The sequence below is a fragment of the Lynx rufus genome, unplaced genomic scaffold (genome assembly GCF_022079265.1).
Source record: "Lynx rufus isolate CCGP_SWC_20201006 ecotype Redwood Valley unplaced genomic scaffold, mLynRuf1.p SCAF_16, whole genome shotgun sequence".
In the NCBI taxonomy this organism is placed as follows: Eukaryota; Metazoa; Chordata; class Mammalia; order Carnivora; family Felidae; genus Lynx; species Lynx rufus.
The window spans coordinates 45,383,767-45,397,029 of record NW_025814830.1 but is presented as its reverse complement, the minus strand read 5'-3'; the positions used below and the strand labels follow the sequence as shown (position 1 = coordinate 45,397,029).

General features: G+C 51.5%; 1 protein-coding gene and 1 long non-coding RNA gene across 2 annotated transcripts in view; one reads left to right on the top strand and one right to left on the bottom strand.

Annotated features, from left to right (window-relative positions):
- FA2H (fatty acid 2-hydroxylase) overlaps nucleotides 1–13,263 on the top strand; it is a 54,081-nt gene that overhangs the window by 30,643 nt on the left and 10,175 nt on the right. Inside the window, exons 3-4 of the mRNA XM_047079253.1 lie at nucleotides 8,174–8,316; nucleotides 9,128–9,234. Of these exons, the coding sequence (XP_046935209.1) occupies nucleotides 8,174–8,316; nucleotides 9,128–9,234 (250 nt within the window). The remainder of the gene's footprint in view (nucleotides 1–8,173; nucleotides 8,317–9,127; nucleotides 9,235–13,263) is intronic.
- Nucleotides 4,063–12,579, bottom strand: LOC124511863 (uncharacterized). Its single transcript, XR_006961969.1, has 3 exons — nucleotides 12,505–12,579; nucleotides 5,048–5,169; nucleotides 4,063–4,291 (listed from the first exon to the last, which is right to left on the bottom strand). It is a non-coding gene; the product is annotated as an uncharacterized LOC124511863 (long non-coding RNA).

Sequence of the window (13,263 nt, the reverse complement as noted above, 5' to 3'; positions counted from 1 at the left end):
AAGCACTGGGAAGCTCTCTAACCCTAGGTCTATACACACGTCCCCACACACATAACCCTCGGCATCAGGGGCTGCTCCGGGGTGCCCCTGCGCCTACAAAGATGCTGACGTTGGCTGCATGGGTTTAGCTTTTCAGCACACCCGGATATGTCACTGAGAACTGGGGAGAATATGTCACTGAGAACTGGATCAGACAAGGGCCCCTTGGCCAGCCCACATCTGGGGAAGGGTCAACCTCAACACTGTGGGTGCAGGCCTGGCTCACCACCCAGCATTCTGTCCCCTGGTCACCTTGGGTCTCCTTGGGCCTCCTGTCTCACCTTGACCCTCCCCAGGATAGGTGTCAAGGAAGCCAGGCTGCCCAGAGTGTAGGAAAGGGTATAGAAAGGGTTAAAGAAGAGCCCACCTCGCTTTGGGATGGGGGTGAGGGCAGGGCAGGTCCCCTCTGGGTTCTTCAGCCTTGAGGATTGAGTTCCCATTGGCTTTCTGTATGACATGGCCAAGCCTCTCTCCCTGGGGTCTTGCCCTCACCTCCTGCTCCCCAACCACTCTCATCTCTGAACCCTCATGGGGGAAGGCCACCATTTCCCCCGGGGGTATAGGGTGGAGGTGGGTGGTCCACAACTGCCTTTGTGGGTTTGAGCTTGTCCAGCTGGGAACCCCCAGTTAGACTGTACAGGACAGGCCTTCAGGCACCCCGTAAGGCCTCCTGTGGGACCCTCAAAGCCTCTGTGCTGACGAATTCACAGTCACCGCGGCGCCTAGCCAGCTGATAGGAGGCCTCCTGGCCCTTTGAGACCTCGGGCTCTGGAGCTGCGCTGGCTTGGGCGCACGTCCCCCCTGCAGCATATACCACTGAGCATCTGACCTCAGTCTCCTCACCTGTAAAATGGGACCATGTCAGGCTCCAGTTCTCAAAATCGCAACTTATGTAGGATAACGGACATGAAGTCTGAGCCCAGGGGACCTGTGACAAGGATAAAGGAACAGTGGCCAGGATTCTTGTAGAGCTTCTAGCCCTCACTCCCCTCCCCACTGGCCGCTGCTGGTTAGAAGCCCATCCCCCACCTTTCTGGCTCAGAAGCCATCCTTGGAGCTATGAGCTCAGCAGCTCTGCGGTTGGGGTGGACATTTCTTTAAACAATTGCCTTAGGTTATGGCTGCAGAGGTGGGAGGAGCTGCTGGCACAGAGCTGCCGTCCCCTTTCCCCACATGTGCCCTGTCCGGGGAAGAGCAGATTCCCAGTTTGCCACTCCTGAGCTGGGGCTGGCCCTCAGAAGAGTTCTGTGCCAGCAGACCCCTGTGCTGCCTGGGGGGAGGGGGACCTGGGGAGCAGAGAAGGCTCCCTTCCAACCCTGGCAGCATGCAAACCCTTCCAGGCTCCCTCTGGGCAGCAGGCTGCCCTTTCCCCCTGCAGGCCTTGCTGCAGCTGCATTCCAGACATAGCCCGGGAGAGCCCTCCCCCACCCTTGGGTCAAGGGCAGAGCCGGGTGGGGGAGGGGCGTAGGACTCTGGGCCAAATTTATCCCGATTTACATGTGTTTTCCGGGGCCCAGGCTGTAGCTCAGGATTTTTGAGTTCATTAAATGACCACCCCCCTCCCCAACAAACAGTTTCTGGATACATCCTCACCCTCACCCATGCCGTCAGTTTTAGCTGGGCACCCCTGAGTGAACGACTTGCTGTCTCTGAGCATCAGGTTCCGCATTTGAAAAAGGATTTGTTATTGAGAAGGTTGCTATGGAAACCCCCAGATGCCTGGGAACTGGAAGTGTGGTCAGTGGTCTGTTCCCCCCTCCTTTCCCCACTCAGGACCAGACAAAGGCTGCAGATCTTTTTCCTTGTAGTTCCTTGTTTCGCAGAGCCCCAGGACATAGAGGTGGGGAGGGGCCAGGACCTGGGGCCAGCTTGGAAGGGGAAGGAAGAGAGCCATTTGTATGGGAGGATTAGGCGTCCTCAGCCAGGGAGAAGAGGAAGTGAAATTTACTTTGAGACCCTTCCCATCTCCCTGCATTCTGAGCTCTCCTCTCTACCATCCTCCCTTCTCAAGACCAGTTCCCAGCCAGCTGCCATGTTGGAAATGACCCAGTAAGTGAGAAGTGTTGGACGCATTAGCATCCAGCTGACACTTTCTCGGGCAGGGATTGGGGCTGGAAGAGAATTGAGAAAAGACACCCTGTCAGTGCGTGTATATCTAACTGAAGGTTGAGCATATGGTGAATGTCCCAGCTCCTAGGAGATTGTGTGGAGGGAAGGGGGGGTGGCGGGGTCACCCCTGCCCCAGGACCAACCAGTCCCATCTCAAGAGTCACTTGTACCCTCTGGGCCACAATGCCCTTACCCATAAAATGGGGAGGAGGGCGGTGGGCCTGGATTTCTATACTTGCATGGAAGGCTCGCTTTACTTCCCCTGGAATAGTGGCTAATGCTCCAGTAGTGGAAATATAGGTGTTGGCTATCGAGGACTGAGGGCGATGTTTGCAGAGGGGAAAATGAGCCTCCTTGGGATCCTTTCAGGGCAGTGCCTCAGCCCCCAGAGTGACATGGCCCTCCCTGGCACCAAGGAGGGCTCCCTCACAGAAATGTACTGTGGGCTAGACATGGAGCCAGGTTTGAGGTCCTCCAAGGCCAGTGATCAGGTCGGAGGCAGCCTTGTGACCAACTCTAGATAGCAAGTCTTCCATTCGTACATGGCCAGTGTCCACTGGCCTACCCAGGAAGGAACCAAAGTCATGTCCAAAGACCAGGTGGGCCACAGGACATCAAACAAGAGATGCCCATGTTGGGGGGGGGGGACTGAGGGAGCTGGCCCTATCTACCCCACCTGTAAACAACCAGCTCTCCACACCTGCTCTGTCCTTTTGTTTGTTCCCTTTGCAATTGGGTATAAGATTCAGGCTAGATTCCCAGCTTGCTGCTCACCTAGACATTCTTCCTGTGTCTCAACTGAATGAAGCTTATAAATCCTATGCTGTTTTCTACTCACTTTATGAAATAAGGGCAAAATGGATCAACAGGCAAAAATTTGCCCAAATCACTGCTAGGCTGAGAGAGAGGCCTGCCTGGCCATACCCTTGTGTTATATATAGCTAGAAACGTTCATTGTCTAAGGTAGGTAAGTCTGAACTAAATGTACAGGCATAGAGTGTTGTGTGTAACATGCAAAAATGGAACATATAAAATCCAGGGGGTTCATTCAAGATAGATGGTGATAGGGGCGCCTGGGTGGCTCAGTCGGTTGAGCGTCCGACTTCAGCTCAGGTCATGATCTCACATTCCGTGAGTTCAAGCCCCGCGTCAGGCTCTGTGCTGACAGCTCAGAACCTGGAGCCCGCTTCGATTCTGTTTCTCCCTCTCTTTCTGCCCCTCCCCTGCTCATGCTCAGTCTTTCTCTGTCTCAAAAATAAATAAACACATTAAAAAAATTTAAAAAAAAAAATAGATGGTGGTAGGTTAAATATGCGTATTATCATCCTTAGAGCGTAGCTGGAGGAAAAATACAAAAACATAGCTAAAAAGCCAATAGAGATTATAATATAGCATATTTTTAAGTACTTGATTAATGCAAACAAGACAAGAAAGAAAAGTGGAGGAGACAAATAGAAAACAAGGTAGTAAAGAAGGTAGTAGACCTACCCAGCATTAAATGTAAATAGACCAAACACTCCAATTAAGAGGCAGAGATTGTCTGACTAGATAAAAAAGCAAAACCCAACTATATGCTGTCTGCAAGAGATGCTCTTTAAATGTAAAGACAAATGCAAGAGGAAAGTAAAAGGGTAGGAAAAGATAGACCGTACAAACACCAAGCATAAAAAAGCCCAGTGTGCCTCTATTAAAATCAGACGAAGTGGGCTTTGGATAAAGGATATTACCAGGGACCAAAATGGCCATTTCCCAATGATAAAGGAGCCAACTCATCAAAAAGATGTAACTGGGCAACCTTGGGCAAGTTACCCACTTTCGTTTCCCATCTGCAAAATAACAATAATAATAGTAGCTACCTAATTAGGGGTACGGCAAGGGTCAAATGATTTAATTCACGTAAGATGTTTAGAACCGTGCTTGGTACATGATGAATATACAGATGACAAATGCCCTGTGAATGTTAGTTCTAAGGTTATTGCAATTGGGACAAAGCCTCAAGCTCTCACCATGACCCCGGCTTAGCTTCCTCTGAGGTGGGGCTCTGGAGGCGCTGCAAGATAAGGTGTAAACAAAGGCCGCTAGCTGGTTCCTCCAGTTCTTTTTCCTGGTGGCGATGGTGCTGTGTACGTGCGTGTGTAGAGACCTAAGGCAGAGGAATGGAAGGAATGAGACAGTGTGTACCCAATGAATCTATCTGCTGCTAGAACCAAGGGAGAAAGTCAAGGAGACTTGGGGACTGGGGCCAGGAAGGGAGCTGGGGCCAGGTGAGGTTTGGGTGATCGCCAGGTATAACTGGTGCTGGATGGATGGCTCCAGGCTGACATGAGTCATCCTCTAGCCTGAGAAGCAGGAAGGCAGCCACCACCTGGGAATCACCAAGTTCACATGGCAGGAACCACAAAGATTTGGAGCCTTTCCTCCCTGGTCACAGGCACAGAAAGAAGGCCCAGTGAACTCCCTGCTGGCCCTGAGGCCCCTAAACCCTGTTCCAAGGCTGTGACAATGGGGCTCGTTTCGCCTCTGGCAGGGCTGGGATCTGCTGAAGCCACACCAGCTTTGGCATGGAGGCCTGTGCAAGGATGACGTTCCGGCCAGGGACGCGGGAAAGCAGGTCTCTGAATCACTGTTGACTCCTTGTCCCAGGCGCGAGTGCTCTTCCTCCACGTACACACTCTTAGTTTCCTGACACTGCCTAACTCCCTTATTTTGGAGATTTATTGATACCCACCATGCACTGGGCGCATCTGACCCCCTCTCCTATTGTGGGTGGAAGGTCAGGGCACACCCAGCTTTACAGATGCCAGAGCCTAGGAGCTCCAAGAGGTAAAGGCACTTGCCCATGGCTGATACATGGCTGGCTTTGAAAGCGGTCTCTCACTACAAGTTCATTGTTCTTTACCGGTTGTGGTTTACTGATTTGCGCCCAGGTTAATCTTCTTCAATATGCGGACTCCTCAGAAATCTTCAAGGGCTTTGCATTTCCTAGAGCTGCAGCTTCCGGGCTTTTTTGATCTTGCATCCCTATGAGTAAAACATTTAGAGCACCTTGTCCATTACATGTCTATTTTAATTGTCTCTAAATTATTTGCATGTGCTAATGTACTCTTGTATTGGAAAATATTCATACGTGGTTTAAAGATGAGATAAATGTGTCACAAACGGAAAGAGTCTCTAAAATTTTCTCCCTGCATCTGTGGACCAGCCTTGAGTACCCCTAGGGGATGCATACACCCCCACCCTGGAGACAGTTGGCCTGGAGGATAAAGTACCAACTCCTGGACCTGGTACTGGGTGTTCTGTCATCTAAGACCATCAACAGATTTCTTCCTACTGCCCTGCAGACTGGTGTCAAAATACCAGATAGGCCACAGTCTCAACTCCATAGAGTTGACCTCCAGAGGTCATAGTCTCAACTCCATATCTCCTCCTGCACCCTTCCCCTCTTCTTTCCAAGTCTTCCAAGCTTTGTGGGCTCTAACCCAAACCCTAGGTTTTCTGCAAGGCCTTTCTCCTACCCTGGACCCAGGCGTTGGTACCAATCATTCTGCCTTCTAATCTCAGTCTGCTTGCATCACCACTAAACTACCTCACCTGGTGTGTTTGTTGTTGTTGTTGTTGTTGTTGTTGTTGTTTAGAAAGTTTTACATTTATTTATTCTTGAGATACAGAGAGAGACAGAGTCCAAGTGGGGGAGGGGCAGAGAGAGAAGGAGACAGAGAATCCGAAGCAGGCTCCAGGCTCTGAGCAAGCGGTCAGCACAGAGCCTGATGTGGGGCTCGAACCCACAAACCGTGAGATCATGACCTGAACCAAAGTCAGACGTTTAACTGACTGAGCCACCCAGGCGCCCCTCCCCTGGCGTGTTTTAGCTTGCTGAACACTTTATGCAGGTATCATTACTTCCATCTCATAGCTGGGAAAACTGAGGCTCAGAGAAGTCAAGTAATTTGCCTAAGGTCACACAGTAAGTGATGGAGGCAGGAATTGCACCTAGGCCTGACTCTACAGTCAACTCTAATTAAGCACTAAGCTATATAAAGCAAAGATGGTCTCTTACATTTCCATTTCTTTTTCCCAGCTGCTTGCATAAAAATATACACATATATGAAATATCAAGCAAATTTTTGAATGAATAATAGTTTGAATGGGTGAATGAATGAATCATTCAGACCAATATCAAGAAGAAAGCCCATGGTAAAAGGGAAAAGGCCTATTTTATTGCTACTACAGGTTTTTTTTTAATTTTTAAACTTTTTTTTTAACGTTTTTATTTATTTTTGAGACAGAGAGAGACACAGCATGAACGGGGGAGGAGCAGAGAGAGAGGGAGACACAGAATCGGAAACAGGCTCCAGGCTCTGAGCCATCAGCCCAGAGCCCGACGCGGGGCTCGAACCCACGGACCGCGAGATCGTGACCTGAGCTGAAGTCGGACGCTTAACCGACTGAGCCACCCAGGCGCCCCTTTAATTTTTAAATGTTTATTTTTGAGAGAGAGAGAGAGAAAGAGAGAGAGAGAGAGAGAGAGAGAGAGAACGAGTGGGGGAGGGGCAGAAAGAGAGGGAGACACAGAATCCAAAGTAGGCTCCAGGCTCTGAGCTATAAGCACAGATCCCGACGTGAGGCTTGAATTCACAAACCAGGAGATCATGACCTGAGCTGAAGTCGGACACTTAACCGAGTGAGCCACCCTGGTGCCCCACTAATATAGTTTTTTTTTTTGTTTTTTATTGTTTTTGTTTTCATTTTTGCAGGGGCCAAATAATTTATTTTCTCTAGCTAACTTCATAAAATTGCAGACTTAATATGCCTATCATAGACATTTTTTCCCATTCCTATCTAAAGTAAGTCCATGCCCACGACCCGGCCATGGGTTTGAGGGACTAAAGCTAGATGTGGAAGGCAAGTCATGCATCATTTGCTACAATGTCACATCAAGTGTTCATGCTCAAAATGTGCAAAGAAATAAAAATTACAGTGGAGAAGAGCAAAGATGTACAGAAAGCTTAGGGTCTCTCTCCTACCAAAATCTCATCGCAACTTCCGGCTTCAGCACTGCTGTGCTATCAGAAAAGACCTGTGTCAGGGCGCCTGGGTGGCGCAGTCGGTTAAGCGTCCGACTTCAGCCAGGTCACGATCTCGCGGTCCGTGGGTTCGAGCCCCGCGTCGGGCTCTGGGCTGATGGCTCAGAGCCTGGAGCCTGTTTCCGACTCTGTGTCTCCCTCTCTCTGCCCCTCCCCCGTTCATGCTCTGTCTCTCTCTGTCCCAAAAATAAATAAAAAACGTTGAAAAAAAAGAAAAGACCTGTGTCAGCTGCCAGCCATGACCTTCAAAACGGTGTCCAACAGCCTTCACTTTGTGTGAGGTTTACTGGGTTGCTGACCATAAAGGCTCCACAGCACTCTTGTCCCAATCGGATACAGAGTTCCAAAGTTAACACTGGAGAATTCCAACAGCACATCACCTCCAATTCATCAACATGCAGGCCTGGATTCTAAACATGCCTATACGATGCAGACACGGACCCTCACAGCTGTGTCCTCAGATTGATGCTGCACCTTTTGCCCCACCTTCAGCTGAGAGAGCAGGCCTGTTGTCTGAGGCTTCTGGACCTAAAGAGTCCTGAGCGAGACTTCAGTCTTCGGGTGTGGTTGAATCCGGGTGCTCGGGTGTCATGACCCAGATTCAGTGTCTCTAGCTCCTAGGTTGGCCATCCTCTGTGTTGACCAAGTCTGCTAGCAACTCCAGGGTCGTGCCGTGCCAGCTTAGCAACCCCAGCAGGAAGAAAGGGTGTCTGACAGCTCATTGCACCGGCTTAGGTCATGGACCTGTCCTGGATCCCGTTTCTGTGACTGGAAGGCTGAGATGAGTGTCTTGGTCAGTTCTAGGATCATTGAAGTGGAGGGGCGGGTACAGATCATGTGAGCTCAGGTGGGGAATGGAGATTGGGATGTCGTACCAGCAAATGGGAGAGTGAATGTGCACAGGTGTGAATATCAAGTCCACTTGACTTTGTCTCTTGCAGGATTTGGTAGACTGGCGGAAGCCCCTGCTGTGGCAGGTAGGCCACTTGGGAGAGAAGTATGACGAGTGGGTCCACCAGCCAGTGACCAGGCCCATCCGCCTCTTCCACTCCGACCTCATCGAGGCCCTCTCCAAGACTGCCTGGTGAGCCCTGCTCTGGGCCCATGGTGGGGCTGTCCTTCTCTCCTGCTGCCGCCAGTCGGATACAGAAGGGGAAGGGACAGTTGGGTCCCTCTCCAGAGCCCAGAGCTGTAGTGTCAACTCTTGGGGATAGTGGAACATGCCATAGATACAATCCATTCCTATGCATGGTTTATCCATTGAGTGAGTGGCAACCTAACATGTAGCCAGAAGCCACTTTAAATGTCACCTCATTCTTTTTTTTTTAAGTTTATGTATTTATCTTAAGAGAGAGCATGAGTGGAGGAGGGGCATAGCGAGGGGGAGAGAGAATCCCAAGCAGGCTTCGTGCTAAGCCCAACACCACGATTGATCCCACAACCGTGAGATCATGACCTGAGCTGAAATGGAGTCAGATGCTTAACCAACTGAGCCACCCAGGCTCAATAGAACAGCCACCCCTGTTCTATTCCAGACTCTTAGGAGGGTTTTCCAGCCTGGAAAGCCCATGGGAACAATTTTGCCTGCAATTGGCTTCTTCGCCACAAGAGGTCGGCATCAATCCAGCGGCACAGAGTCTGGCCACAGGGATGCAATTCTTCTCTGCCAGTAACTCACTTCAGAGACAGAAGGAGATAGACTTACAGCCTCTCTCTTCTTTTCTTCTCCCCATCCCCAAAGCAGTGTCCCTTTGGCCCTATGTCTCCATATGCTTTCCGCACATGCTTTGGTATCATTTACTCCTTCCTCTAGTTGAGCGATGCGTCTCTGGGGAAGCTGAACCCTGTCGAGCCCCTGTGCATGTGTTTTTCTCACCCTGAGGATCCTCCTGCAGGTACTCTGTCCCCCTCATCTGGACACCCCTGGTGCTGTACCTCAGCTGGTCCTACTACCGAACCTTTGCCCAGGGCAACGTTCGACTCTTTGCTTCCTTCTCCACAGGTAACGTTGGTTCCTTCCTGATTTGCTCCCCTGGGTCCTGGAGGCAGGAAATTTCAGTGGTGTCTCTGGTCCTGAGTTTTGAAGAACACAGAACCCCAAACCACCTCACAAACATTTGTAAATGAGACCTATCTGTAGCAATAGACAAAGAAAACTGTCAGGCTCCCCCCCCCGACCGCAGCCCCAAATGGATAAAAACAACAACAACAACAACAACACGTGAGCAGAAACTAAACGAAATTATCTCATCAGGGGGCATAGCAGTGAAGGAGAGGGCTTCTTGCTGAGTGTAATACTATAAAACGTATGACTTGGGACTGTCAAAGAAACCAAAATGAAATCATTTCACTAGATGCACAGCTGAGAGCTTAACTCAAAATGGCCCACTGAACACAGCACAGATTAGAACCTGGGAGAGAAAGATCTGGAAGTGTCCTACGGTGTCTCCTGAGCAAAAGCTCATGCAACAGAACCCCTGACTTGGAGTACGAACCCCACTAACCACTATTGGGCGCTTACCACGTGTCAGGTTCCAGGGACCACCTCACTTAACCCTCCCAGCATCCCCATGAGAAAGGTACTATCATCATGCCCTTTTAGAAACAAGGACATAATGCCTCAGAAAAGTCAAGTGAGGATTCAGGGTCATATGGCTAGAATGTGAATGTCGGGTGCCCCCCCCGCTTTGAGGATCAGGGGACAGAGGGAAGGGCCGATGTGGGGCAACTTCCAAAGAGCCTGTGTGACTGGGTCTCTAAGATTTGGGGGTGGCCACTTCTGCCCGCTGCCTCCCAAGCTTACCGCCTACCTGTGTCCCCAGAAACATACCGCCTGCACAGATGGTCCCATGTCCTGTCACAGCCTGCCTCAGGGAGGTGCTAGCCCCTGGTGGGTGGCTCGGACCCAGGCAAGGTTAGGGGACAGGCAGGGGAGGGGTGCCGGGAGCGAGTGAGGTGGGCTTTCCTCTCCTGATCGCACATCTCCCATTCCTGACTGTGCACCTTCAGAGCCTCCCTCTCTCTGCCGGACACAGGCTCCTTCTCCCCACACTCCAACGTCTCTTCCCAGCCCACCTTTGCGGGGTGGGGGACAAGTTGAGGGCCTGAATGGCTTAGGTGAGAGGGGCCCTGGCCACAGCGATGGGAGCTTCAGTTTTCCCACCTGGCCCAGGTTGGGATGGGGGACGAACAAGGGCAGGAAGTCCCCCTGAGCCCCAAACTGCTCCCGGTCACCAAGGGTTAATATGCACGCCCCACATGCCAAGGTTACCCTTTTCTGCCCACGCTGAATAGCTCAGGCACAGCACAAGGCTTGTTGCTCAGAAGGCCTGCTCGCTGAATCGCCCACTGTCCACCCGGCGCTCCCCTAACAATCACCAACAGTGGCTGGGCCGCCGGGGCTGGCAGCCGGAGGGGGAAGGGGATGCCAGAGCTTTGGCCCGGGTCCCTCTGCAGGAGCCCTCCAGAGATGCCACTCGGTACCAGCTCCGGCCGGATGGGCCGACAGGGGTGATGCTGGGGTGAGGGGGCGGGCAGAGACTTGACCTATAGGAGGGGACTCTTCTGCGTGGCAGGGAGGGTGACCTGGGGGCTTGGCCTGAAGGCAGACCTCCGCGGAGCGCTGAAATGCGCTAATAGAGGCCCAGTGTAGAGTCTGTGACCGTGATGCCAGTGATGATGGCGTGAGAGAGATGTGTCCACATCCCTCCCTCCTCCCCAAGCTCGTCAGGCAAGGCACGGGCGCCAGCAGAGAAACTAAGAGCCAGCGAAGTGAGGCAGGGGGGTGCTCAGCAGGGTCCCGGTGCAGCTGGTGGACAGAGGGCGCGCTGGAATAGAGGCAGAGGACTCGGGAGGCCGAGAGGCAGTGGAAGCTGAACGGAGACACCAGTGCGATGCTGAGGTGCCTAGATGCGTGAATGAGGATGCTCTGAAAGGCAGAGGGGTTCTGGAAACTGAGGATGGCCCCTAGAGCGGTTCCTGGGAGCAGATGAGAGGGAGTGCTGAGCCAGAACCATTGCCCAGCGGCACCCCAGGTGGCGCTGCAGGCCTCCAACGGGCTCTGTTGTGGGAGTGCGAGCCAAGGTCAAGACCAAAGTCTGTGGCCACAGAATGTTCCTGTGTGTCCAGTCCTCTCCCTGCTGATGGGAAAGCTGAGCACCGAGGTGGGGCTCCTGCACTCTGGGCAGGGGGAGGCGGGGGGCTGGGGAACTTCTTCAACCAGGGACCCTCCAGAGCTCTACAAGGAGAATCAAGAGAAGATGGGCACAGTAGGACCACAAGTTAGAACTTAGATGTATTTTGCCTCATATTTAAATGTGAATGGTCCCATTTAAAAATTATAGTAGCTAAATAAATAAATAAATATTATAGTAGCTACTTATTATATATGAGGAGCATTATATTATCAGTATTACTATCTGAAAATATATTATTCTTACTGTGTATTGTCTATACTTATCATATCATTAGGTGGTCTATTCCCTCCATCCTAACAACAGCCTTTCACAATGCGTAGGATATTTTACTGTTGAGAAAACACCGAGGTAGGTGGTACAGAGCTAGGATTTGAACCCACGTCTGCAAAGCCAAAGCCCAAAACCAGTGTGTTTTGAAGGACCCCAAAGGTGTCAGGACCTCCCTAGAAGAAGGGTTCCTCGCCTACGAGAGCAGCTCAGCCAAGGTCAGGCGGCCACTCGCACAGAGCTGTTAGGGAAGCATCTTGTACCAAATGTGGACGTGGCGTAGGTTGATGTCCTGATAAATTGCCACCCACTGAGCCCACCACAGTGGGACAGTAACCTGCAGAGCTGCAGGTCAGGAACTGTAGAGCGGAGAAAGCCAGCCTCCTCTCAGTGCCCGTTCTTAGGGATCCGGCTCTAAATTACCACTCTGTGGCTGGTAGGCCCTGTGTGGGGGAGGGGTTTTAGAAAGCCACTGCTCCCTCCCCACTGAGCCAACAGTCATCACTACGGTCCCATTTGAGAAGCTTTCAAGCCAAGGTCATGATTATTGCCCACCCTTCCCCCCACCCTCAGCTCAGCCTGGTACAAAAGGTCAGGTTCACCTTGGTCTTTCATTGTTTTGTCAGAATGGGGCTGGGCCTAGATTCTGTTCCAAAGAGCTAGAAGCTCACCTCCTCCTCCCTGCCTTCCTGGGCTTTCTTCCTTCCTCAGCAGCCACCTGTGGCCATCCACGCTTCCTTCAACAGAACCCGAAGCTGCCTTCCTCTAGGCCCAGTTCTACCCTTAGAATGACACAGATCAGACCTCACCTGGGTACAGCCCTTCAGAGGGGCTTGCTTCCAACCACCCATCTCTCAAGTATCCAAGCACCTGCTGTGTGAAGGCCTGGAGACATCAAATGAAAGGCCTCCCTTGCCATAAAATGGGGACCAATGATAAAACCCGCAAGCCAGGGTGCAGCACGGTAGCTGTGATATGATATGAAGGGTGGGGCAGGAGCTTCAAAACCAGCCCCAGTGGGGACGAGGGGTGTCTGCGGAGGCTTTTCGCAGGAGACACATGGGCTGAATCTCCGAGGATAAGGGAGCAGGGAGGGAATCCCAGTAAAGAAAATATGAACAAAATTAGGGATAAGATGGGGAGGTGGGAGGATGTGGTGCATCGAAGGAGCCACACATGCTTTGGTTTGGTCCCACTACCAGGCAACAGGGAACCGAGGCGGGATGTGGCTGGCTGGGCGGGTCTCAAGGGACTCTGAGTGCCTCGTTGGGTGTTTCACTTTACCTAAAGGTAACGAGGCGCCGTGGAAGGGTTTGAACATGCACGGAGGCAGGGGACTGGGATGGGAGGCAGATGCCATTACTGGGCAAGAAGTAATAAGGTAGTAGGGGATTAAGAGCAAAGAATCGACCAGAGAGAGATTTTTTTTTTTTAATTGAGATGAGATTCACATAACAAAATTAACCATTTCACAGCGAGCAATTCAGTGCCATTTAGTACATCCACAACATTGTGCAACTGCCGCCTCTGTCTAGTTCCAGAACATTCTCATCACCCCAAAAGGAAAT